This window comes from Mesoplodon mirus (genome assembly GCF_964341445.2).
Source record: "Mesoplodon mirus genome assembly, chromosome: 4".
In the NCBI taxonomy this organism is placed as follows: Eukaryota; Metazoa; Chordata; class Mammalia; order Artiodactyla; family Ziphiidae; genus Mesoplodon; species Mesoplodon mirus.
In genome coordinates this window covers 122,294,425-122,319,004 of record NC_138979.1, presented here as the reverse complement: position 1 = coordinate 122,319,004, position 24,580 = coordinate 122,294,425, and the positions used below count along the sequence as shown (strand labels likewise).

The 24,580-nt window shown below is 37.3% G+C and overlaps 1 protein-coding gene across 3 annotated transcripts in view; it reads right to left on the bottom strand.

Moving 5' to 3' along the window:
* ARHGAP5 (Rho GTPase activating protein 5) overlaps positions 1-18,820 on the bottom strand; it is a 70,696-nt gene extending 51,876 nt beyond the window's left edge. For 2 of the 3 annotated variants that reach the window (XM_082617615.1, XM_082617617.1), the window contains exons 1-2: positions 18,359-18,524; positions 1,833-5,720 (exon numbers count right to left, since the gene is read on the bottom strand). In XM_082617615.1, coding sequence (XP_082473741.1) covers positions 1,833-5,552 — 3,720 coding nt within the window. In that variant the 5' untranslated portion in view covers positions 5,553-5,720; positions 18,359-18,524. Of the gene's footprint in view, positions 1-1,832; positions 5,721-18,358; positions 18,525-18,732 lie in introns of those variants that run through there. The other variant, XM_082617616.1, reaches the window with a different exon arrangement.
* Between the last annotated feature and the right edge of the window lie 5,760 nt (positions 18,821-24,580).

The window sequence follows — 24,580 nt, the reverse complement described above, 5'->3', positions numbered from 1 at the left end:
ATCAGCCAAGAGTGACAATTTTGTTTCTTCCTTTCCAATACTCATCCTTTTAATTTTTTTTAACTTACCGCTTTAACTAGGATCTCTGTATAATACCAACTGGAAGTGGTGATGGTGTGTACATTCTGTCTTGTTCCTGGTTGAAAAGGGAATCCATTTCCCTAATTAGGATGATGCTTATTGCAGATTTCACTTGTTTGCATATATATAGATATCTTTTCTCAAGTAAGTTCTCATCTGTTCATAATTTAGTAGCTTTCTCATGAATTAAATTTTATCAAGTGCTTTTTATATACATTGTTGGATTTTTTTTTTTTTTTGGTATTATACATTCACAATCCCTTATGTAAAACCCTTAGGGTAAGTAAGATATTTTAGAATTCAGAAAATTTTAGTCATCATCCCTACTGTACAGTACAAAAAACGTGTATTAGGTAACAACCCCAACAAACTGTGGGTCAGTACCTGTATTCAAATACATTAATACACTTGCAGTGAACTATATGGATATTCACTCTAAATAAGACAATGCTTATATGTAGCCTCACACATTAGTTCAAGTCAGGTTTTCCCACCAAGAACAGGGTAAATCAGATTATGCTGCCAAGTTCTAAACAAACTTTTGGTTCTCAGAAGTTATTGGATTTCAAAATTGCAGTTAAGGGTCTGTAGACCTGAACTTTATTTAGAATTTTTGCACGTGCACTCGTAAGTAAAATGGGACTATAATTTTCTTTTCTAATATTACCCTTGACTGGTTCTGGAATTAAGAATAGATAACTTCAGAGAATGAATTAAAGAATGTATTCTCCTATTCTATTTTCTGGATTTGTAGAACACTGGAATGATCTGTTCCTTAAAAAGTTCCCTGTAAAATTACCTGGGCCTGGTATTTTTGTGGCAAGATGTAACCACTACTTCATTATTTATTTAATAGTTACAGGATTATTCTAAGCTTTCTTGTCAAGGAGTTTAACTTTGTTTAAACTTTCAAATTTGTTGACATAAAATTGTTGATAGTATTCTCTACTATCTTATTAATCTGATCTATCTGTAATTATATTCCCATTTTCATTCTCAGGATTTATGCCTTCTCTTTTTATTTGATCCATCTTGCCAGATCTTTGTCTATAATTTTCTAGTCTACAAAACGTTAACCATCATCTGAGCCTACAGTGAGCTGTAATCTTTTTGCAACAGCAACATCAAAGATCACTGATCACCGTAACAAATATATTAATTTAAAAGTTTGGAATATTCTAAGAATTACCAAAATGTAACATGGAAGCAAGTAAGAATTAAGCAAATGCCATTGGAAAAATGGTGCTGATGAAGACTTGCTTGTTGCAGGGTTGCTAAAAACCTTCAATTTGTAAAAAATGCAGTATCTGAGAAGCGCAAAAAGCAAAGCACAATAAAACAAGCTATGTCAATGTATCAAATTAATATTGCAAAACTGGTAGATCAAAAGGGAAAAACAGACAAATGGGATGCTTACAGACAAACAGAAAAAAATGAACAAAATCACTTTATATCTGAGTTTCTGCAGAGAGAATACACATATTCAGCTAGAACTTTTATGCTGAAGAATATGAAATCAAACTTCCACTCTAAATAAGATAAAGCACAATAAAATGTAATAAGTAACAAAAAATAATCTGCCCTCACAAAATACTCAGAAAATTTAAAAGAGCTGTCAATTATATTTACTGAATGACACAGGCAGCCTAAGTTCTCATTGATGTCAAATCCATTCTCTTAAAAAATAATAATTTTTAAAAAGTCAAAAGCAAACATCTTTAGAAACATTATGAACCATAAATTAAACTTACCTTTTTATCTTCTTTTACTTTGTGGGTTTTCTTCTTCATTTTCTTATCATCTAACTCCTGGTCTGAAGTGATAGCAGGATTATCAATACCACCTTTCCAAGTTTCGACAGGAGAAAGAAGTGGATCTTCTTCACTTCCACGATGTCTTCCTTTTCTTTTTGTTTTAGAAGTGGTGAAAGCTTCATCATCACTTGCATCTGAATGCGTTCTTCTGTAGTATGACTTGGCTTTACTGAATAGGGTTTTAGATTTGTATTTGTATTTTGAAGGTCTCCGTTCCCCATGACTTTTTGAGATTCTATCAGAAAATCCATTTTCTTCATCTCCTTGGGTGTTATTCACAAATGAGTTTCGAATTTTAATAATGCGATTCTGACTATCATCTGGGACAACATATATCTCATCAGAATAGCCCTTCTGTTTGAAAATTGTGTCAATGGGTTCTGAATAGTTATCTGAAGGATCCATATCTTCAGGATGTGCCAAAGGCACCCGGGAGGTCTGTTTTCTTGGATTTTTACCAATACCAGCTTCAATTGTTTTTAAAAGGTTTGGATCCAACTTTTTCACATTTGTCTTAGGTACAACTGGTTTAGGTTTAATAGGTGGAGGCACTTTATGGTTGCGTTCATGGTCATGACAGTTTGGTGTGCTGTGAATAGGATATTCATTTCCTTCCAAATCTAATCTATATCTGGAACGGTCACTAGGTGTTGGAAGCAACTGTACATCATCCCCAATTGGACTATAAGGAGGTGGTGCTTCTGTATCATCATCTGAATCAGGGTAGTTGTTATAGGGAAAACAGTCTCTGGGAGATGGCAGGAAAACATCTTCACTTTGATGGGTTGATTCCCTTGTATTATCAGATAAATAGGAATTTTCTATCATATTTTTTTTCTCTAGAACATCACTGAAAAACAGTGTAAAGACCTCAGTTTGCCGATGATACTGAGATAAAGAATACAGTGCTGTAAATTTAGCAGTGATCTCAGTTGCAATGTGTTCTCCTTCAGTCATTAACTCTTTGATGGCTTCATTTTCAAAAAAGTCTGCTTGGCTGTCAGTAACTGCCACCAGCTGTACAGGAATGGTGTCTTGAACTTCTGACAGAAATGCTCGAAGCATTCCCATTGATGCTTTCCGTTTGGCAGAATAAACTAATATATACCCATGAACCAGTTCATCTTTCCTTACTCCAATTGAGGAATGGTATGATAATATTGTGATCTGTATTCGCCTCCTTTTTTCACCAATGATTTTATCAAGCATTAGGGAATTATTCTGTCCAGCTTGAGCAGCACTGCAAGAATGAGAATCAAGGAAGGGTGAAAGAATAAGATCCACACTAAATGGATCACCACACATGGCACACATGACAATTCTCAAGTCAGCTTCTGATACATCCTTATTGGTGGGAACTGGGCTCACCACATCTAAATTATGTTTAACTGATTCTAATACTCCTCTTAGAGCTTGCTTTACTTGGGTTTCATTAAATTTACGAGGATATGTACCAGCAGGTACATCTACAAAAGGACATTGTAACTTGTTTGCCAACTGTTGCCCTTGGTGCCTGAGAATTGGTAGATTCTTACTAATAGAATCTCTCTGATTAGCCAGAATTAATGTAAATGGAAGGTTAGCCATATACTTATCTTTTCTGATCTGAGAAGCTTCCGTTCTTATTTTTCCAATAAACTCCCCAATAAAATTCAGTGACTCAATGGAATTAAATACACAGAAGCACCCATGTGGTTTAAAGGCAGCAGTCCATAACTGACTCAAAAAGTAAGGCGACTTGGCATCAACGGGCCGAAGATCAAGTTCATAAATTTTTCCATCTAAGGCATACTCATCATCAGTGGATTGTGTCCTTATCTCATTTGCTAGTTCTTGGGAAAGGCCATCCTTCCCTAAAATGAAAAGGTTAACTTTATCTATATTGGTACTATCATGATACAACCGTAAGCGGCCATGATCCAACTGCAAAAGACTGCTGGCAAGTAACTGCTCTACTTTAATGTCTGTACAGTTTTGGCCACTAAGACATGTTTCTTTAGTGGGATGATAAACAAATCCTATATGCTTAAGTAGAAGAGACTCCCTATCAGGTGCAAGTTTCTGTAAAGCTTTGTATCTAGGTTCTTCACTCAAAACTGTATGAATTTCACTCATTTTATCTGAACTAGGTGTTGCATTAAGATCTAAATCATAAAAAAGTTCAGAATGTTCAAAAAGCATTTCCTGAAACTCTTCTTTGGCTTTTTCAACTATTTCTCGCTGATGCCTACCATACACCTCTTTGCTATCAGCCTCAGTGATATATTTGAAGGCTTCATCCTCCATAACAAAGCACATAACTTCCTCCCATGGCTGCCCAGGTGAAATAAACTGAATTTTTTCCAAAGTCTTCTTGAATTTTTCCTTCATTTCTACTCTCCTCTTCTCTGATATTAGATGTTGTACGTGGTTCTGATAGACTTTTTCAGCTTCTAAAGTGCTCAGGAGGTCAAATGGGATCCGTCTATCATTAATTTTGTCTATATGGTCAGTTTCATCCCAAGGTGTTTTTTCTAGCACCACAAAACATAACTGAAAATCTGCTCTCTTTTCCATTAACTTCAAAGCTTCTGACCAATTCAAATGTTCAATCTCTTCTAGGTTTGGCAAAAGAGTGTTAAAAGCTCTTGGTAAAGTATTTATATATTCTTCTCTTCTTTTTCTTATATGTTCCTGTTTAAGTTGTTCTATATGTTTTGAGAATGTATTTCTGGCCTTTCTTGTTCCCTCTAAATTGATGTATTCCTCATAATCAGGATGATTTTTCAATTTGTTACTAACAGTTTTCCAAGTTGCATGATAATCTCTCACAGTCTGCACAAGTTTTTCAAACTTATCTGTTGCTGTGACAACAAGTTGTCTCTGCGTTTTATAAGCATCCAGATAGGGAATAATTTTAGGCTTGCCACGAGTTTTATCCAGCATTTGTACCAGTGCAGTGAAACATGTCTCAATGTTGACATTAAATCGTGCAGATGTTTCCACTACAAGAAGGTTCTTTTTGTTTGAAGCAAATGCCTGAACTTCTCTAAGATAATGATCCACACATTCATCACATTTAGTTGCTGCTATTATTACAGGTTTTTTTGATTTTGATAGTTGGACAAAAAGGTTATTTACAAATTTAAGTTGATCATCAAACTTCCTATTGCATCCCTGACTTACGTCAATGCACAATAAAAATCCATCTACATTGAGCTTCCCTTCAGGCATTTGCTTCTGTTCAAAGTCTTGCTCCAAGCCTAGTTGATCAGTGCAAATGTACATTAGTTTTTCTGCTGACTGCAATTTAGAGGCAGCTGCACGTTTTATATATGGTTGCAAATTCGTACTCCGATGAGGCAAGAAAGTCTGGTCATCAATGAACTCAGTTTGTTCAATGACGTGAATTTTGCATTCTACTCCATCTTCACCACTTTGTGTTATGTCACCCCAGTACAAAAAGTGATCATTGTTTACTACTCGTCCTCCAAAGTCAATGGTGCTAAGCACAGAAGTATGCTCTGGATAATATTCATCTGCTTTTGAGCGTACAAATCTATTGCACAAACAAGACTTTCCAACTCCACAGTTACCTTTGTCTTTTTCAGTCCCAGAGAGTCCAACTACACTGATGGTATAGGATGGGGGGCGAGGCTCTTTGTTTTTTGCCATCATAACTCTCTTGTCATGTCTCTACATTCATAAAGATAACCAGATATACTTCTCATTCTGAAAATAAAATCATCTCAAAATACAGATCCCGAATTTCAGAACTATATTTGGTTCTTTGTATTTCCCTCATTTCTGTGCAGAAAGGTCTTCAAGATCATATGGATCATCTTCCTAGAAAGAGAAAAAAGACAAATCTTAATCATGAATTACACATGTCAAATTATATGCATATTAAAGATGTTCATAACAAAGCACCAGACAAGTTAACAATGTTACATGTATTTTAAGAAATCAGCAGACAGTTTATGATTTACTGTTATAAATGCAAGATGACCTCAAAATTTAAGGTAAATCTAACAACTAAAAAAACTAAATACAAATTTTAATGTGATCTTACAAACTTTAAAATAAAACCCTCTTAACCAAATGTGCATTTTGTTTCTACTTCTTCCTATGAGTTTGAGGAAACAACTAGTCCTTTCCCCTCCCTCAATTTTCCTGCCTTTTCTGGCTGGAGGCTGTCTATGTTTGACGATAACTAAAACATACTAGTTGCGTTAACAACTCTCTCACAACTTAAAAAAACTATCTGCTTTCTATAACATGGTTCCTCAAAACTTATTCCCTAAAATGGAATTTCATATAAATTTAGCAAGATTTTAGAATTAAAAAAAATTTTCAAGAAGTTTCAACATACTCCTGTGAAATCTATCAAATTTTATATCTAAAACCAGTTAAGGATATTCATATACTTAAACAAGGAAATAGAAATAAATGAACAGTTAATACAAATAATGACAGCGTTTAACTAGATCAATGCTTCTCAAGCGATCTAAGGACCAACTTTTATTTCCTATCTGTAAGTCAATTTTTAAAAATACAATGAATGAAATGTTTAAAAAATCTAGGTCCCAGTTTCTTATTAGATTCAAGAGACACAAAATTACTGTCAAATTGTTTCTAAATGTTTTTGATTTCTGCATTTATTCCCTCTGAGTATTTACAAAGAGCTCAGAGATCACATTTTGAGTAGCACAAAGCTAAAGAATTTTACTATTATATATTTGAGAAAATCTTTTAGAATTATTTGATATACCAACAACATCAAATAAACTTTAAGAATTGCATGTAATTTAATTTAGGTTATTTGTGTGGAAGCAATGACTCAGTCTCTTATGAAGGTTTTATTTGGAGATTCTTCACATTCTTTTGAGGTTGAAGGAAAAGCAATGCATCATTTCTACCACATCAAAATTTCACAAGGAAAATATCCAGTCATGTACATCAACATATGTGAAAGTTATCTTCAATCCAGACAAAATAAAAGAATAAAAAGACCATGAGGAAAAAAATAAAAGAAAGGTAAGAAAAGAACCACTACCTGCCCCCAATATGTGGCTTCTCCACTACCCTCAAAATTGCAAGTAAACATCTATTTAGGTTGTGTTGCACATCTGCTATACTAACAACTAATGGTAAAGAGAAATTATTCTTGAAATTTAAAATTCTAATATTTCTAGTATAATAATATTTTAAAATAAAATTTCAAATTTATTCTCGTATTCTCTAAGTTTCTCCTATCAGCCTCAACCAAATATTAATTTTAACAATATCAGCCATCTGATATTCAAGCAAAATATTTATTAGCTTCAATTCGGTAATAAATAAAATATTGCCATGTTGAAAGAGCAACATAAGTAGTAGAAAACCATGAGTAAATAGAACTGATTTCAAATTCAACTCCTAGTATTTACTAGTTTATGACAATAGTAAAGCTCTAAACCTCGAGACATGGTTCCCCCATCTATAAAATGGGGCTGCCTATCTATACAAATTTAAGAACTAATTTTTTCTTTAATGTTAAGTGCCTAGCAAAGAAAAAAATGCTTAATAAATACTAAGTTCTGTTCTTAAAATTTGATTCTTAGAACCAAGGAAGCTGTTGAAGATTTATTAAAAATGATGTGATCAGACTGGTGACTTACAAATATTTATCTGGCAACAGTATATACAATAACTAGCAGTATAAGAAATTAGGGCAGTCCCACCCAATGCTCTTAACTCTCTTTCATTAAGTAAAAATTTTTAAAAATCTTAATGTGATCAAACTGAATATTTGCACTTAGCAAGTTTAACATTCTTTACCTAAACTGCATAAAAGAACAATTGGGCTACTTAATGGATATTTACTGAAAAGACAACAGTGAACTAACTGGATAACAAATTTATAAAAGGGAAATTAGTTTGTGAAAATAGCATAGTGATTCATAACTAACAATTAAGAAAAAAAATTGAAAACAGTGGAATATAAGGTCTATCCTTCTTTCTTACTAAGCAAGCAAAAAATTGCAGAAGATATCCTTTTAAATGTACATCAAAAGAAAACATAACCAGTGATTACTCTGGGGAATTTTTACATTAAACAGTACAAACACTGGAACTACATATAGCTCTTTATTAACTCTTTGGTAGACAAACATCTATTCTGAAAACTAAGAGCAATTCAAAGAAGTTTAAGACTGTCCCCTGCTTTCCAGCTTAAGAGACACAAAGCTGTTAATAGAAAGGTAACAATTCAACATCATATGGACCTGAATATTGCAGAAAAATTTCAACTACAAATCTAATCCTTGTCATAATGGTCACATCTTTGTTAATATTTTTTACATATACTTATCGAAACATATGAAAAGAATTATTCATGCTCTCCTAGAGCATAAACCTCAAAAGACTGAGATACTTTTCTATCTAAAGTGATAGAGTATAAGAGTAGAAATAGGGCTTCCCTGGTGGCGCAGTGGTTGAGAGTCCACCTGCCGATGCAGGGGACACGGGTTTGTGCCCCGGTCCGGGAAGATCCCACGTGCTGCGGAGCGGCTGGGCCCGTGAGCCATGGCCGCTGAGCCTGCGCATCCGGAGCCTGTGCTCCACAATGGGAGAGGCCACAACAGTGAGAGGCCCGCGTACCGCAAAAAAAAAAAAAGAAAAAAGAGTAGAAATAAAAACACTATCACAAAATCAATTTTTAAAGTTTCAGAAAGAAAAAGGCCTTAAAAGTAAATGAAGATGAGTGGAGGCATGAAGTCTTCACTCTTTCATCATTGAAAACTGGAAGGCTTTTTATCTGACCAAAAAAAACCGTCTATTATATTGAGGATAATTTTTAATATTAAGGCTTCAACACATCCTAATTAATTTGTTAGTGGCAGTCTCTGAATTACGAATACTGAAGTTTAAATTAAAAATAAGGTAGCTTTGTGTGACATTTATGGTTAACAAACCAAATTCACAGTAAACTACCAATTAGACACAGTGAGGAACATCCATATTCTTTTTTCTAACGATGCTCTCAGGCAGGCTACCTGCTGGTATTCTGCAGTCAGATCCAGAGTTTATGTCATGAGTCACCATATAGTGATTTTCAAATTCTGGTGGGAAAATCCTTTCATCTAAAGGTGGAAAAGAACACTGGGCAAATAAATAGTTGCTCTCTCCAACTCTTCATCAGAGCAGTGTCTTCTTTATTTGATTTACAGGTTTACTTAACTCAGAAACTAAAGTTTATAAAAGTGTTTTCAGATTTTCAAAATGTTTCAGAAATCCTAGACCAGAAAAAAAAAAGTGTTGCCATCCTGCCCTCAAAATTTGCCATTTGTTTGAGTGCGTATGCTATTACCACCTCAAGGGAGAAAGACAGCTCTCATGAGATTGGCTGTAATAGGTTATAAAGAAATTTACTTTCAGACACTTGGATAGTTTATACATACATGAATTATCCACTGGCCCTCACTATCCAAGTCAAAACTGCCCTCATTAACTAACCAACGTAATTTTTCTTCTGTGCTGAGAAAAAAAGAATGCCTTCTGTTTTTTTTTTTGTTTTGAGTTCCCACTAATAAGCTAATGGCCAGTGTCTATAGGCAGGCTGTTTGATTTAATTTGAAAATTCCTTTCAAACATTTTTAATGGTAATATTTGACTATGTCAATCCAGACATATCTTTTCTATTTTTGATACAACTATTTTCATATAACTAAAAATACCTCGTTTTCTCTAATATCTACTATCATGCTGATTTTTGCTCATGAAAAAACAAAGATAAAAACAATGACCTACTCAAAGTTACAGGGTTAAGATGAGTCTCTTGATGACCAATCTTTACTTTCTTAAGCAGTAGCGCTGCTTTTAATAGTTTGCAATGCAGTTTCTCATCCTGCCTTTAAGATTATCCTATAAACTTTCACTTCAAGGAAATATTTAGATTAAGCATTCTTACAGAAATTAATGACAAGGTACAATTTTTGAGTGGAACTGTCCTACAGTTGTCTGCTGCAATGAAGCTATCTCTACAACTAAGTTTTCTGAGCTATTTTAAGCCATTCAAACGTAACATGCTCCTTTTAATGGAGTTTTAATAACATGAAGTAGTTTTCTGCAAAAAAAAAAAGTTTTTAAGTTCTATAAGGGATCTATGAATCTGAAAAGATTCTTAGTAATTCTGGACTTAAACTAAATTTTGTTTTGTACCTTTTCACAAAACTGTTGCACTCATTAATCAATAAAAAGTATATTTTAAAAACTATTTCACACTTTTAAGTTACCATACTGTGTCAGGAAATTCTTGCTGGCCCTATCTTCAAAATACATCCAGAATTTATTGCTTTTCACTACCTTTATTGCTATAATTCTGATCTCATTCCACTGTCATCTCTGGCTCTGGATTATTCCAAAGGCTTCTAAACTAATTTCTCTGCTTCCACTCCTGCTCCCCTTCCCAAGTCTGTTCATAGAGCAGCCAGAGTAATTCTTTTAAAACGTAAGTCAGACCCTTCCTTTCTTTTGCTCAAAACTCTCCAGTGGCTCCTAAAAGTAAAAGCCAAGTCCTTTAAATGGCCTTCTATAAGATCTACCTTCTCCAGCCCTATCTTACTCTCTGACCTACTCTCATACTATTCTCCCCATTCTCATTCTATTCCAGTCACAGTGAGAAACCCTGAACTGCTGCTCAACAAGCTAAACATATGCCTACCTTTGCACTTACTTTTCCTAATACTCCCCAAATTCCCCTTTGCTTACCCTCCTAACTTACTATACAACTTACTTCTTTATTATCTGTCATTAACTCTATCCCTCTCCCTGCCCCACTCCAGGTTTAATAAAGATGCACAAAGGCACAAATCTGTTCATTCCATCATCTGGGCTCCGAAGAGCCCAGAACAGTCCTTCCCACATAGTAGCTATTCAACAAATGCATGAATGCTAATAAATATTAAAATCAAATGTTCTTAAATCTTTGGTTTAAAAAAACAAAGGTAAAGCATGTTAGGTTTACTAAATAGGTGCCATGATTTATTAATCGAAAAGATTTTCTAAAGCTATTTATGGAGAAAATATACATATATTCAAGGTCCCAAAATTTTTTGTCAAAAATTAAGCCATCAGAATAAAGACTAACTATAATCTATAATACTGTACAGGCATACCTTGGAGATATTGCAGGTTTGGTTGCAGACCACCACAAGAAAGCAAGTATCACAATAACGTAAGTCACATGAATTTTCTGGTTTCTCAGTGCATATGAAAGTTATGTTTACACTATACTGTAGTCTGCTAAGTGTGCGATACCATTATGTCTAAAAAAACAAGGTACATATCTCAATTAAAAAATAATGCTGTTGGAAAAATGGCATCTATAGACTTGCTCTACACAGGGTTGCCAAAAACCGTGAATGAGCAAAAACACAGTATCTGCGAAGCACAATAAAATGTATGCCTGTACTCAGCCAGAATAATCATCTAATTTTTATTTTTGACACCTAAAAATTTTTTTAAATCACAACTATTTACTACAGAAAACATTTCAAAGACCTAATTACGCAGAAGCAGCTCTGTAATTATGTGCTCCATCTTCTTTAAGTCAAATAGAGAAAATATCCCTTAAATAAACAAATATTCAAGACAGACGCAGATCCAAGCCCAAAGGTGATCATATATTCCACAATCTTAGGTAAACTTATCTAGAATAGTTTGAGAATAAAAACATCAACTGTATACTAAAAGATGAATATGGCATAATATTGCCTTAAAATATACTTTTCTTAATGTTGCTAATTCTCAATGACAAATATATGCCGTAAAAATTAGAAGAGGAAATGGAAAAGTCATTTTAACATATAAAAGATAGCTAAGTAAACAATGTTAACACCTGTAGGAGAGTCAATCATATTCCATGTTTTCTTTGACCAAGGTTTGTACCACATAAGCACACTATCTTAAGGTTGAAAGGAATGCTAAAGTCATCATTCCTATGAATTAGTCTTTATTGAAGCATATCTTGGTAAGATTCAGGATAAACTGCTAGGATGGAGATTTTGTTTTGTTTTTTACCATATTCCTAGCACTCAGATCAGTGCCTGACACACAGTGGGTGCCCAAGTATTTGATGACTGAATGAATCAATCTCCAGACTCGGATCCCAAACCACTGGACAACCTTGAAGTCATATTCGTAGTCACAATTAACAAAAATCACACACTATTATGGGTCCATAAGGTTTAGCACAGCAGAATATTCTAATATAAAAAGTCCAGTATTTTTTCCAAGATCTTTAGTCTGCCCATTAACAAATTATGGGTTTATAAACATTAAGCCTGAAGGGTACCTTCCAGAAGGATCTCAGTAGGCAGTACTCTGAGATCTCCCCAAAACCTACTCAGCAAAGGTAATTCTGCTTTTATCCATTTTTATCTTTTGATATTTCAAGGATTTATTGTTTGAAAAAGTTTCACTGTAGAAAATATTTGAAAAGCAATGATGTAAACTATTCCCTAGATAGATTAACTGCCTATCCTGTTTTTAATCCACACTTTCCTCTAACAACATGCTGTCTCTGAGGACGTGGTGTCAAAGTTATTCTAAACTCTTCCTAGTCCACTTCCTTATTCTGTGATGAAAACAGAAGAACCAACAGTAACCTCATTTACATCAACCTATGTAAGCAACCCATTAAGTACATACTGTGCTTAGCTACTATTTGCTTAGCTTTATGTCAGAAGTTTTTTTTGTTTGTTTGTTTGTTTTGCGGTACTCGGGCCTCTCACTGTCGTGGCCTCTCCCGTTGCGGAGCACAGGCTCCGGACGCGCAGGCTCAGCGGCCATGGCTCACGGGCCCAGCCGCTCCGCGGCATGTGGGATCTTCCCAGACTGGGCACGAACCCGTGTCCCCTGCATCGGCAGGCGGACTCTCAACCACTGCGCCACCAGGGAAGCCCATATGTCAGAAGTTTTGAGGGTACAAAGGTATGTATAGGGAAGTCCACTAAGCCAGGCTATGAATATGCTCCCTTCCAGGGTCTGAGTCCTTTCTTCTCACTTTGAAGAACTGAAAAGCAGGGGGAGAGGGCATAATTTAACGTTTGTTATTGTAATGCTACACAGGAGGGAAAACAAACTGTATTAAGTTTAACAGCATTCTTAATTATGGGAACATTAGGTGGTCAAATAAGAATCTCAAAAAGGGGTATAGACTAAAAAGGAGGTATGGATTTTTTTTTTTTTTTTTAGAAGACTGAAAAACACTTTCCCCACTATTTTTAAGAAGCTTTATATATAGTACCATAGCTGAGGAGTCATAGGCAGTATGCTATACTACGGAACTGATAAATGTAATAGGAATTCAAAGAAATGAAAAATCAGTACAAAATTGGTATAGGTCAGGGCTTGGAAAACTTTTTCTGTAAAAGGCCAGACAGTAAATATTACAGCCATTGACAATACTTACAAAAATGATCATTGATTATTTATGGACAATGAAATTTGAATTCCATATAATTTTCACATATACCAAAATATTATTCTTTTAACTGTTTCCTCAACCATTTCAAAATGTAAAAAGCCATTAAATGAAAACAGGCAGCAGGCTGGATTTGGTCCAGAGGCTATAATCTGCAGACCCCTGCAACAGATTAAAGGATCTGAGTAAACTCTGAAAACAGACTGAATTTGGATTTTAAAAAGAAGTTCTTCCTGGTGTGTGATTAGGGTGGAGTGGTTGAACACAGCTGCCATGTTGGAAAGTAGAAACTTATTTCTTATTTATTTCTGAAGATATAAGATCTATAGAAGGTCTTCAAGGGCAAACATGAGTTAGACTTTGTAATGAGCAATAAGAAGCCATTCCAGATTAGACGTAGAATACAAAACTGGATTTGGTAGGGCACAATGCCCAAGAGATGGACATATACTAGAGGCTTGAAAGCACCTGAACTATCACAGAACTGAAAACAGCAGTCCAAGACAAAGATCTTGGTGACTGGCTGCTAGATAAAAGAAATAAAGACAAATGAGTCAATGTTTCTTAAAGAAAAACTAATCAGCCTCAGCAACAGATGGTGCTATCACTTGAGTTTCAGGTAACAGTATTACCAAGACAAATGAAAATACAGAAATGAAATGAGGCAAAGTCAAGATCAGTAACATCAATTTCAAGATCATAAACTTTAGAAAATTATTTAAGAGACCATTTGATTTAAAACCCTTTGTAACAAGCATCCAAAGATTTAAAAACTTACAGAGAAGAGTAGAAATCTGGATCTCAGTTTCCCAGATCATAGGAATGTTAATTTTCTACCTTCTCTTTAGTAATCAACCAAAATAAAAATAAAGGAGCAAATAAAAAGAGGTACATTATCCTGACTCTGGAAAGGCAAGTATAGAAAGAAACGCAAAATACTGGATCACAATATTGCATCACTAGGAAGAAAATGAACAAACTATATACCTTAACAGAAGCCAAGGAATGAGTTTTCCAAGGCTGTTTGACAATGCCAAATACAATAACAAGGACAGTAATGCAGATGTAATTTGTTTATTTCCCGATTACTCCTCCTATTAACCTTGTGTTAACACTTTCCCCCAATCCTTCAATTTGGCTCACAACATACAAACTGATGCTCTTACATTTTTACCTTATATTTTCCCCTCACCTGTCAATTCATCCATACTTCCCCTGTGTTTTGGGTCCACAGTGTCATTAACTTAAATGTCTTTTTTTTTCTCACTCATCCCAATCCTAGGCAACTTCCAAATGACATCTCCTTTATCTAAATTCCTTTACACCAATTTTTAAATCAATAGGTACTACCTTGTATATGGCTCTTCTACTTTATTTTTAACTGGCATTTAACTATTCCTAAATTGTCACGCTTACTCCCCACCAAAGCTGTAAGCTCTTTTAAGGGAGCAATATTTTATATTTCCTTGTATCACTCACAGTGCCTAGCTGCTCCATAAAATACTGGTCAGGGATAATAAAATAGACTAAAGCGAATACGAAGCTAGAAAAATAAAAGTTCACCTTTCCATTAACTCTTTATGATGAAAAGCTTGAGAATCTAACCAAATGGAACATACCAGTCATATTTTAACCCTAAAATTACAAAGTTATGCATAATTTTTCCCAAAAGTCTAATTCTAAGGAGTAAAACACAGACATGACCAAATATTAACAACCTATTTTATCTGACTGCAAATCTAAGGAATTGCGGTCAACCTCCAAAATACAGTGAAAACAAAAACAAAAACCTTTTTTGTCTCTCTTACATTCAAACTCCTATTTGCCGTCAAAACATCCAAATTCAAATGCTTCTTCTGTAAAGGTTTCCCAAAGAGGCCCTGACAGAAACAGTGGTTCTCTTTTCCGCATCTCTTAGTACTTGTAACTATTTATTCCTGGTAAAGTTACTACTAACTTATCTTGGTACCCCCAAGGCCAGGCACATAGTAAGTGCCAAAAAAGATAATCTGAATTAATGAATACAAACTGGAGGCTTTCAAAAAAATTCCTAATGCAGATGATTTCTTTTTTCAAAGGAATTTTTTATATTTAAGTATCGATACAATATATTTAATAGACAAAAATAAAGGCTGCCCTGGTTTTGAAGGGTGGGGTATCAGAGGAAGTCTCAAGACATCCAGCAAAAATCCATAAGGGATCCAAGGAACAGAATTTGAAAACCAATTAAAGTTCATACTTAAAATTCTTAGCACTGAACTATTTTTTCTTAATTTTCCGAGTTTGAGAAAATTATCAACAACCTTCATGTAAACAAATAGGAGCTTGATTACTCAAGTCACCAAATAATGGATCACTTTATAAAGTTTCTTCACAGTTCTTTAAAAAGCCGAATTCCCTTGGTGTACTTCAAATGTATTTTACAAACATCCTTTAGGAACATAAGACATTACTAAAACAGAACACTATACAGCGTTTCTTGAGTGAACTTTATTACCTGTATCCTTCCTTGGTGGGCAAAGAAAAAATTAGCCCAAATAAATAGTTTAAAAAATAATATCTATAGAAACTGAAGTTGTGAAAATTAAAACATTCTGTAGCTATCAAGAAAATCTCTATTATGCCATTTCATATTTAAGAAGTGAATACTAAAGGCAACACTTACCTTAAGTCCTGCTAATGATGAAAAAGTAAAAGTTTAGTAAGCTCTTCTTGAGAAATAATTTTTTCAATTTAAAAGTGAGTTACAAAACTATTATTCTAAGCTGTGCCACAACTTCAATTCCAAAAAAAGAATGCAAGTACAGTATTTTATTCCTTAAAAAATCTTAACTTTCAAGGTCAAAACAATTTTCTCCCAAAGAGCAAGTGTGCAGATTTAAATCTGCCTTTCAAACATAAAAAGATGGGGGTGGGGGCATGGTTTGAAAACATTTAGGATAAGTACCATGTGACAGAAGTAAGAGATTAATTTTGAAATACAATTTCTAAATGGCTAAAGTAATTTAAATGTGGGGGAGGGGTGCTAAAAAATTGATAAAAGATATCAGATTCTGTGACAATTCTTTTTCATATCAAAGTGTAACACACCCCATTCCCCAGTGCTCTTACAATTAACATACAAAGAATGGTAAAATAAGACATGCTGAGGTGGGTTAAAAAAAAAATGTAGCCTACACATGACAACCGAATCGATTGTTATCTAGTCACCTGTATTGCTCTAATTTTTGCTTTAAGTCCATCTGATCAATAGTGCTATTTCTTGAAAGTTAAATGCACAGGTATTCCCAGCTTTTCAGTCATGTATGTTTAGTCATATGCTCCAAGGCCTATGCAAGCTTTTGGTGATCTGCATTTACCAGTCTCTTCCTCAGATCTATTGATACTACAGATACAAGAAATGTGAGTCAATTACAAAGAATACATGAAAAAAGCCAAAAATGAGAAAGCAATTTAAAATGGAAGCAAAACCTTAATCTGGAAACTGTCTAGCAGGTTACCTATATGGTCAGTATGTCTATCTAAAAATACTAAGGAAGAGTACAGTTTTATCACATTAAAGTCAAATAAACTGGAATTGACAGCAAAACATTTCCAAACAGATTTTGTTAACATATCTTACTTAACTAAATATTTTTCTTAAGAGTTGAATCTAGATCACATTTTTGTTAAAAGAACCATCTTAAATGGAGACTTAGAGAAATATGCCCTGAAAGGAAGGAGAACATCAATGTAAATAAACACTCCCTAATATACTATCCAAATTGAATACTGGTTTTGGATTTAAGTGGAGTCGACAAACCCCGCCCCCCACCCAACACCTGTAGAAGACAGCATAAGCAAAAATCAGTAAATATAGCGATGTATTTCACTGTTTTATACCTGAACACTTTTTAAAGAATGATGTCGTTTCCTACCAAACACAAAGGCAAAAGCAAATTATCGTTGGGAATTTAAAGTTAAAAACGCGCGTACACACCATCTGCATGCCTATTTTGGCCTAAATTTGAACATTTAAATTCCTATATATTCAGCATGGGCCCAGACTGGATTTCTATCATATTGTAAAAGCATAAGGTTCTCCCCTACAACTTTCTCGAAATTTTACTAAACGTCCTGATAGTTTGCCTTGACTTCCGAGCACCTTTCAGCCTCAGCTGCACCCAGAGCGTCCACCTCACTTGCATTTCTAGTAACGCTGGAGAGGGAGGGTGTGAAGGAGTGAGTGTATTTATGTGTGGATAAGTGCGCGCGCGCTCCCGCGCAGCTCCCCACCCCCACCCCTATACTTTTCTTTAGTGGAAACAGGGAGAATCTAGAGGTTATTCTAGCGAGAACTCAGTATCAAAGGCTCACCCAGTCGCAGTCAACCCTTAGGACTCTTGTGTTTTGGTTGCGCAGCGTAACTTCTCATGTCCTACCCCGAGCTTTAGGAGCAGACGGGAAATTGGTGAACAGAACCCAGGGAGGAGTGGGGGAGCTAGGGGAGAAAAGTGAAAGGGCTGATCCCCCAGAAAGACGCTCAAGTTTGCAACGAGGACTGTGTCTCCGAGAATATGCGCCCACCCCCTCTCCCCCTTCCAGGTGGAACTCGTTAACAGCAGCCACCCGGGCAACAGACACGGCCACCTTCCTCCCCCACGCACCATCCGAGACCAGAGCAAGTGAGGGCGGCGGACGAGAGCGGACACCCGGCGGGGCCCGCGCGATCCCCGGCCGCCACCAGGCCTCCGCCGACCCCTGCCCCGTCACCTGTGGAGAAACCGCCCCCCCCACAGCCTCTCTGCCCTTCACGCCGCCCGTATCCTCCCCGCGGCAGCCACTCCCCGCCCCGGCCTGCGAGGACCGAGCGCGGCGCCAGGCTCCCCTCGGCGGCTGCGGGGCCTCAGCCCCTTGAACTGGTTACAACCGGCGGCGGCGACCGAGCGGGACAGAGGGCAGCAGGCGGCTGGAGGGTTCCCGGCGGGGAGGGGGCGAGCCGGCAGGCCCGGAGGAGCGGGGAGTCGCAAGGTCCTACCTAACACCGTCGGTCTCCTCCATCTCCTCCTCAACGGCAGCGGCCCCGGCGGTGGCGGCGGCAGCGACATTCCTGGGGAGCGCTCCCGCCGCCGCCTCCTCCTCCACTCTCTGCTCGTCTCTCTTTCCCGGCGCGCTCACCGTGCGCCGCGTCCCTTCAGCCACCTCCCCCCGCCCTCCCCAACACACACGCCCCGAAACCTCAAGCCCTACGGCTCCCGCGGCCGGGTAACCCACCCTCCCTCCCTCCCCTCCACCAGCGGCGGCCCCGTCCCTCCCCCCTTCCCCTGCGCCCTCCGCCGCGCCGGGCTCAGTAATGGCGGCCACTCGGGCTCCCTCGCGCTGACGGATCTCTCCCTCTCTCCCGAACTTTACCTCAGCATCCCTCCCGGCGCGCACCGCCGGAACGCGCGCGCGCGCGCGCGCGCGCTGCCACACACCCGGCCGGGGGCGGAGCGGCGGCGCAGCCTCGACGGGGCGCGCGCGCGCGCAGCCAGAGCGCCCTCCCCACAATCCCCCGCCCCCGCCGCCCTCACCTCGCGACGCCTCCCGCGCCGCGAGCCCGGCTGGGCCCCGCCCCTGCCCTCGTCTCCTGGGAGCCTGGGAAGGCGCGAGCGCCCGAGAAGGAGGGAGGGAGCGAGCGCGCGGGGCCGCGTCCTCGCTCGCGTCCCGGCTCCCCCATTGGCTTCTGCCCCTCCCCCCTCTTCCTCCGCCCCTCCCACCCATTGGTTCCCTCTCTTACTCCATTCCTTCTCACCTTTTCCCTTTTACCCATTGGCGTGAGTGTTTTTCCTCTGCTTTCCCCTTTCTCCGTATTCTGCTCCTTCTCCGTCCCATCCTCCACGCTTTAGAAGCTGCAGACCATGCCGCCCTGAGCACGGTCGTCTCCAAACCTTTCCTGCTTTCTCCCTTTCCTTCTGTTCCGGTTTCTGGCCGTAACTGAGAGCAAACCACAATACTGAAAAGGAACCTGATATTGTGTTAGCCGTTGCAGAACATCGCATGGGCACTGAATGATTCTCGATAAATCAGCCTATGGTCCCAGAGCGTTAAAGAATTCAAGAGATGAAAATATGCGCCCAAGCTCGTTCTCAGGGACATACTTGCCTGTATGCTCCTGTGTGTGCAGCCAGTTTTCTGCCTGGGATCGCTGGCGAACTACAGACATCACCCGCCCGGGACCTGGTGCCATACTCACCCAGAAGGCAAAAACTCCATGGGAGCAAGAAGAATCCATTTCGCCGTCGACACCGCACAGGGACGGAGGCAGGCCCTCGGTTTAGTCCGTTCTTATGGAAGTTGAGCGAGATGCCAAGACATGGGGCGGATTTTGGGGTGGCCCAGAAGACCCCTGCTCACACCACTACCAGCCCAACCTTAGGAACCATCGGCCACCCGGCTTTTATTACACTGACTTAAATATATTCAATATTTTTTGAGACTTGTGGAAATCTCACAAGTTTGGGGGTACACTGAGCTTTCGGTGTATCTCTCATCTGGGCATTGGCATTGAATGGTGGAGAAAGGACGGTGGAAGAATGCCTTTTCTTTTACCATTGAAGAAACTGAGGTCTTGTGATTTTCCCAAGGTCATCAGAATCCGTCTTACACAGAGGTCTTAAAATAGCTGCCAGCAGATGAAAGAATGAATGAGCAAAAACATAAATCTACCCCAATTTGTTGTTAAGTTTAAAAGAAAGAAGTAATGTGGGGAAGAATTTCTCTTTGGGGATAGATTTCCTGCATTGAAAACAGTTCATCATCAGTAAAGTTAACATATAAATAAAAAAGTCTTTTAAATTAAAATTATTCTGTATTTCTTATGTTACATAAGGTACTGAAGTTAGCCAAGGTTGCTTTTTAGTGTTATAATGATGCAGCTGCTTCCAACCAGAAGTACGTTTCCGGTCTGTCAGTAAAGAAAAACAAAAACTGCCTTTTGGTAAAAATCTGTTAGAAAATATTTGTCAGTAAATCTGTCACAATATTCCAGCATAAATTCTGTTCATTTCTTCCACACCCCTGCCCCTCTATTCTCCATATTTCTCTAAGGTAAACTTAATAGACAAAAACAGAAGGGATGTTTAATTTCTCTATATGTCTCTTCCTCCCTAAGTTTAAAAGGTGTGACTAAAATTACTCCAGTCACTCCCTCGCATCTGAATGGTACCAGATAAGTAAGGTACATAGGTACTTATTTCTTTCAGTTACAAACTATAGGCAGGGAAAAAGGACACTAAAGAAAACTTGCAATGAAAAAAAATACAGAGAAAAGGAAGAAAAAAGAGGAGAGGAGGAAATTTCGGAGAGTGGATCCATCAAAACATGGTACTAATGCCTTACATAGCCACACCACTTGTATAGGTTGAAAAGTTCATGCATTTAAATGCATTTTTTGACCTTTGTACTAAAAGTCCTTAAAAGTGCAAGAAGCCAATTCAAAGCCATAATTTTGAGGTTGAAATGTTAAGTACTATAGGGTGTCCTAAAGATATTTTAAAAATTATTTCCTAAATAATCAGAAATCTCATAACCATGGACATGTATCAATATAAACCAAAGTCAAATCAGGGCTTTTAAAGGTGTTACTTTCTTTACATAATACTGTTTTCTTTAAAACAGGACATGATACTGAAGAATCAGGACATAATACAGGAGGAAAAAAATGACTTTTAAAATCTCATTTTCTCATAACGAAGACACTAGAAAGTGTAAGGGGAAAAAAGTCATAGTTTTCAAAAGATAATTTTCATAGCTGGCATTGTTTTTACTTCTTAGTCCTCCTGCATCATCCATCTTGATTTAAGGGGTCTGGAACTTTACAACTTTGCTCCTTATTAATACTAATATACTGGTAAACTGCTTAATAACTAACAAATTTGTATCATTTTTATGTTAGTACCTGCCTCCTCTCAAAAAAGAAAGCATACAGTTTTCTGTACACATAAAAATCTGAAAATAGGAATTAGGGGCAAAAGTTCTAGGGTTAAAAATGCTTACAGATATATAAATAAAAGGCAATACACAGCAGAAAATAAAACAAAACCCAAGGACAACATGGCATATTTTAAAACTGATCAGGAACCATGCCTTCAGAGAAATTGCTTTAAACACCAACCCTCCCCACCCAAAACAAAAACTTTGAGAAAATAAGTAATTTATCATTTACACACACATACACACACACACACACAGGAGAGATAGAGTAAATATTACCAACCCCTCTCAAATCAACTACTCTTCTTATCTTAAAAAAAATTTAAGCACTTGTTCTGCTGTACTGGATAATTAAAATCACCCGAAGCTTTGTTCTTCATTTACTTTTTAAAAATTAGCAGAATAAGATTTCAGTCAGGCATTTTAGGTTTTTAGTTTAAATATTCTCCACAAGTTTCTAGTTCTTTAACACATCCTAATAAAGTATTAATATGCATGGTCTTTTTAGGATCAAAAGAGATGACAGCCATAAAAAATGTTATCAAAATTCCACCTTCTACCATCAGTGGTAACATACTATATTGAGATGCTTGATGTCATTTGGCTTCAATGAACTTACCCTATAGAAGCAGGTACACCCCCTGCTGGAAATCTCTGATCATAACTACTTTGGCTTTTGTAGGCTGAACCAAGAGCATAGGAAAAGCCAAATAAAGGGCCTTTCCATTCATGACAAAATTGACCCACACTTTTTGCCTGTCTGACATAAGACAGGCTTTTGGAGAACAAACTATCTCAGAATATCAACCTGATTACGGACAAAATACCCAAAGAAGTTGGAAAATAACAAAGGCAAATAACTAAATAACCAAAGCATGATAATGTTGTTTCTTGCCTAATTTCCTATAGAATGTCACAACTTATTTCCATACCCACCTAATCCCCACCTTCTCCCTAGACTTTTCTCTTTCTCTGTATCTCATACAGTTAGGGCTATTAGAAGGAGGGAAGGCAGAGTAAGATGGAGTGTTTCTTCCACTAGCAGGCAAATACCAATAACCAATGACCACAATATAACCATAGTAGCCATTTACTGAGTTGAGGTGCTGAAAAGCTTTCTCCAAATTTGTTTTATGGCTACCAATGATATTTTCAGCATGAAGAAAAGGTGCTAATTATGTCTTGGCTGTGACCATAGAAAATATTTTGACAAGAGTTAAGGTAATTGTGAGCATGGGACTGGAATAGTAGGAAAGTAATGCATTGACCTTCCTGGCATTTTGTTCCACAGAACCTTGTTCTGTTGATTTTTCAGAATTGTATTTTCAGACTGAAATCCCAAAGACGGTATCAGAGTCTAGTTTCAAAATGTCATGTTCATGCTGCTCTGGTTCTCAGACATAACTGAAAGAGTGAAATCAGAGCTCTAGTTTTGACTAATTAGTATTTTATAAAGATTATTTGTAATGCAGACTCCTTTTAAAGGAATAAGCAGCACAAATACTTTAATTAGACAAAAATTTTCAAGTTATTTCCTCTCACAAAAGGAGGTAATGTTGGACCATCTGGACCCTCCATTGAGTTTTCATGAAAGATCGCAGCTTGAATTTAATCAACCCCAATAAGGTTAACCCCATAAAGATAAAAAATAACTGCAAAGGTTGCTAACTGAATTCTCTCTTTGAGATTGTTGCCACTGTAATTTGTAAATCTTTACAATGGGAAACAGGAACTTGTATTGCTTGACTATTTAACCATACACATAATTTTTGTGAATATCCCTTATTCCCACTCTCTTTAGGCCAAATTTAGATTGTAAGCCCCTCTAGGTAGGGATCACAAATGAATGTTTGGTCCTATACAATAACTAGAATACAATTAGTAGAAAGCTCAATAAATGTTTGATAATAATAATATGAAACACTCTAGGTTTTATGGATTTCTGTGGAGGCTTTGGATTATATTTTGAAATACAGCTGAGATAGTCACTTTGGAAAGTACAAATCATTTAAAGAAATTGCTGAATTAGCCTGTGAAAGTTGAGTTAGATGTCCTTCCCTAAGTACAACCCACATTTCTCCATATTACATCTCTCTGGTAGGTAAATGTGAGTTACTAGTGACAAGTAACCATGGATCTGAAACATCAGAGAACATTCTAAAGAAATGCAGCTAGCAGTTTCTGAAATCAATGATAAGGTGTATAATTATTTCACAATTAAGGCTTTGTCATTTTCCTCTATTATTATAAACTGCAATAGATGGCAAATGTTTGTCTCACCAATCCATGCTTCTACATTTTCTTCAAAAAGCTTCACAAATAACAATGTGATTTTTCTGATGGATGCACAGCTTCTTTCATACACACCTATTACATAGTGAGGAATAACAATACTCATCTTTCCCCAAATAGTCTTCCCATCTCTCTTCAGCACAGCCCAGCACAGGGTTCTAGCATATACTTTATTATTTCTAGCTTTGGTTCTCTTAAAAGTAGATGTTAAGTAACTCTTTTCTATTCTTTCTCCCAAAAGTGTTTACATTAAGAATTCTGAGGGCTTTCCTGGTGGCGCAGTGGTTGAGAATCTGCCTGCTAATGCAGGGGACACAGGTTCGAGCCCTCATCGGGGAAGATCCCACATGCCGCGGAGCAACTAGGCCCGTGAGCCACAACTACTGAGCCTGCGCGTCTGGAGCTTGTACTCCACAGCAAGAGAGGCCACGACAGTGAGAGGCCCACGCACCGTGATGAAGAGTGGCCCCTGCTCGCCACAACTAGAAGAAAGTCCACGCACAGAAGCGAAGACCCAACACAGCCAAAAATTTAAAAAAATTAAAAAAAAAAGAATTCTGAGATTTTACAAACATGATAAAAAAGTAAAAGCAAAAATTAATAAATTTGTAAAAGCTCTATGTGTCCTATAAATCAAATTCTTTAAAATTAAATTTAAATGGAGGCAAATATTTAAAATATTTTTCAACACCCTTTATTTATTTATTTTTCTGGCCACGTTGTGTGGCATGTGGAATCTTTCCCCGACCAAGAATCGAACACGTGCCCCGTGCATTGGGAGTGTGGAATCTTAACCACTGGACTAACAGGGAAGTCCTAAAATACTTTGAAAGTATGTATTTATTGAGGTAGAAAGATATTTATTTATTTTCTGTGAAAAAAATCAGGCTACAAAGCAAGGAAGGAAGCACAGTTCTATTTTTATAAAAAGAAAATGTTTTGAAAACAAGATGGCGATATTATTGACTAACATGTTACTAGAGATTTAATCTAC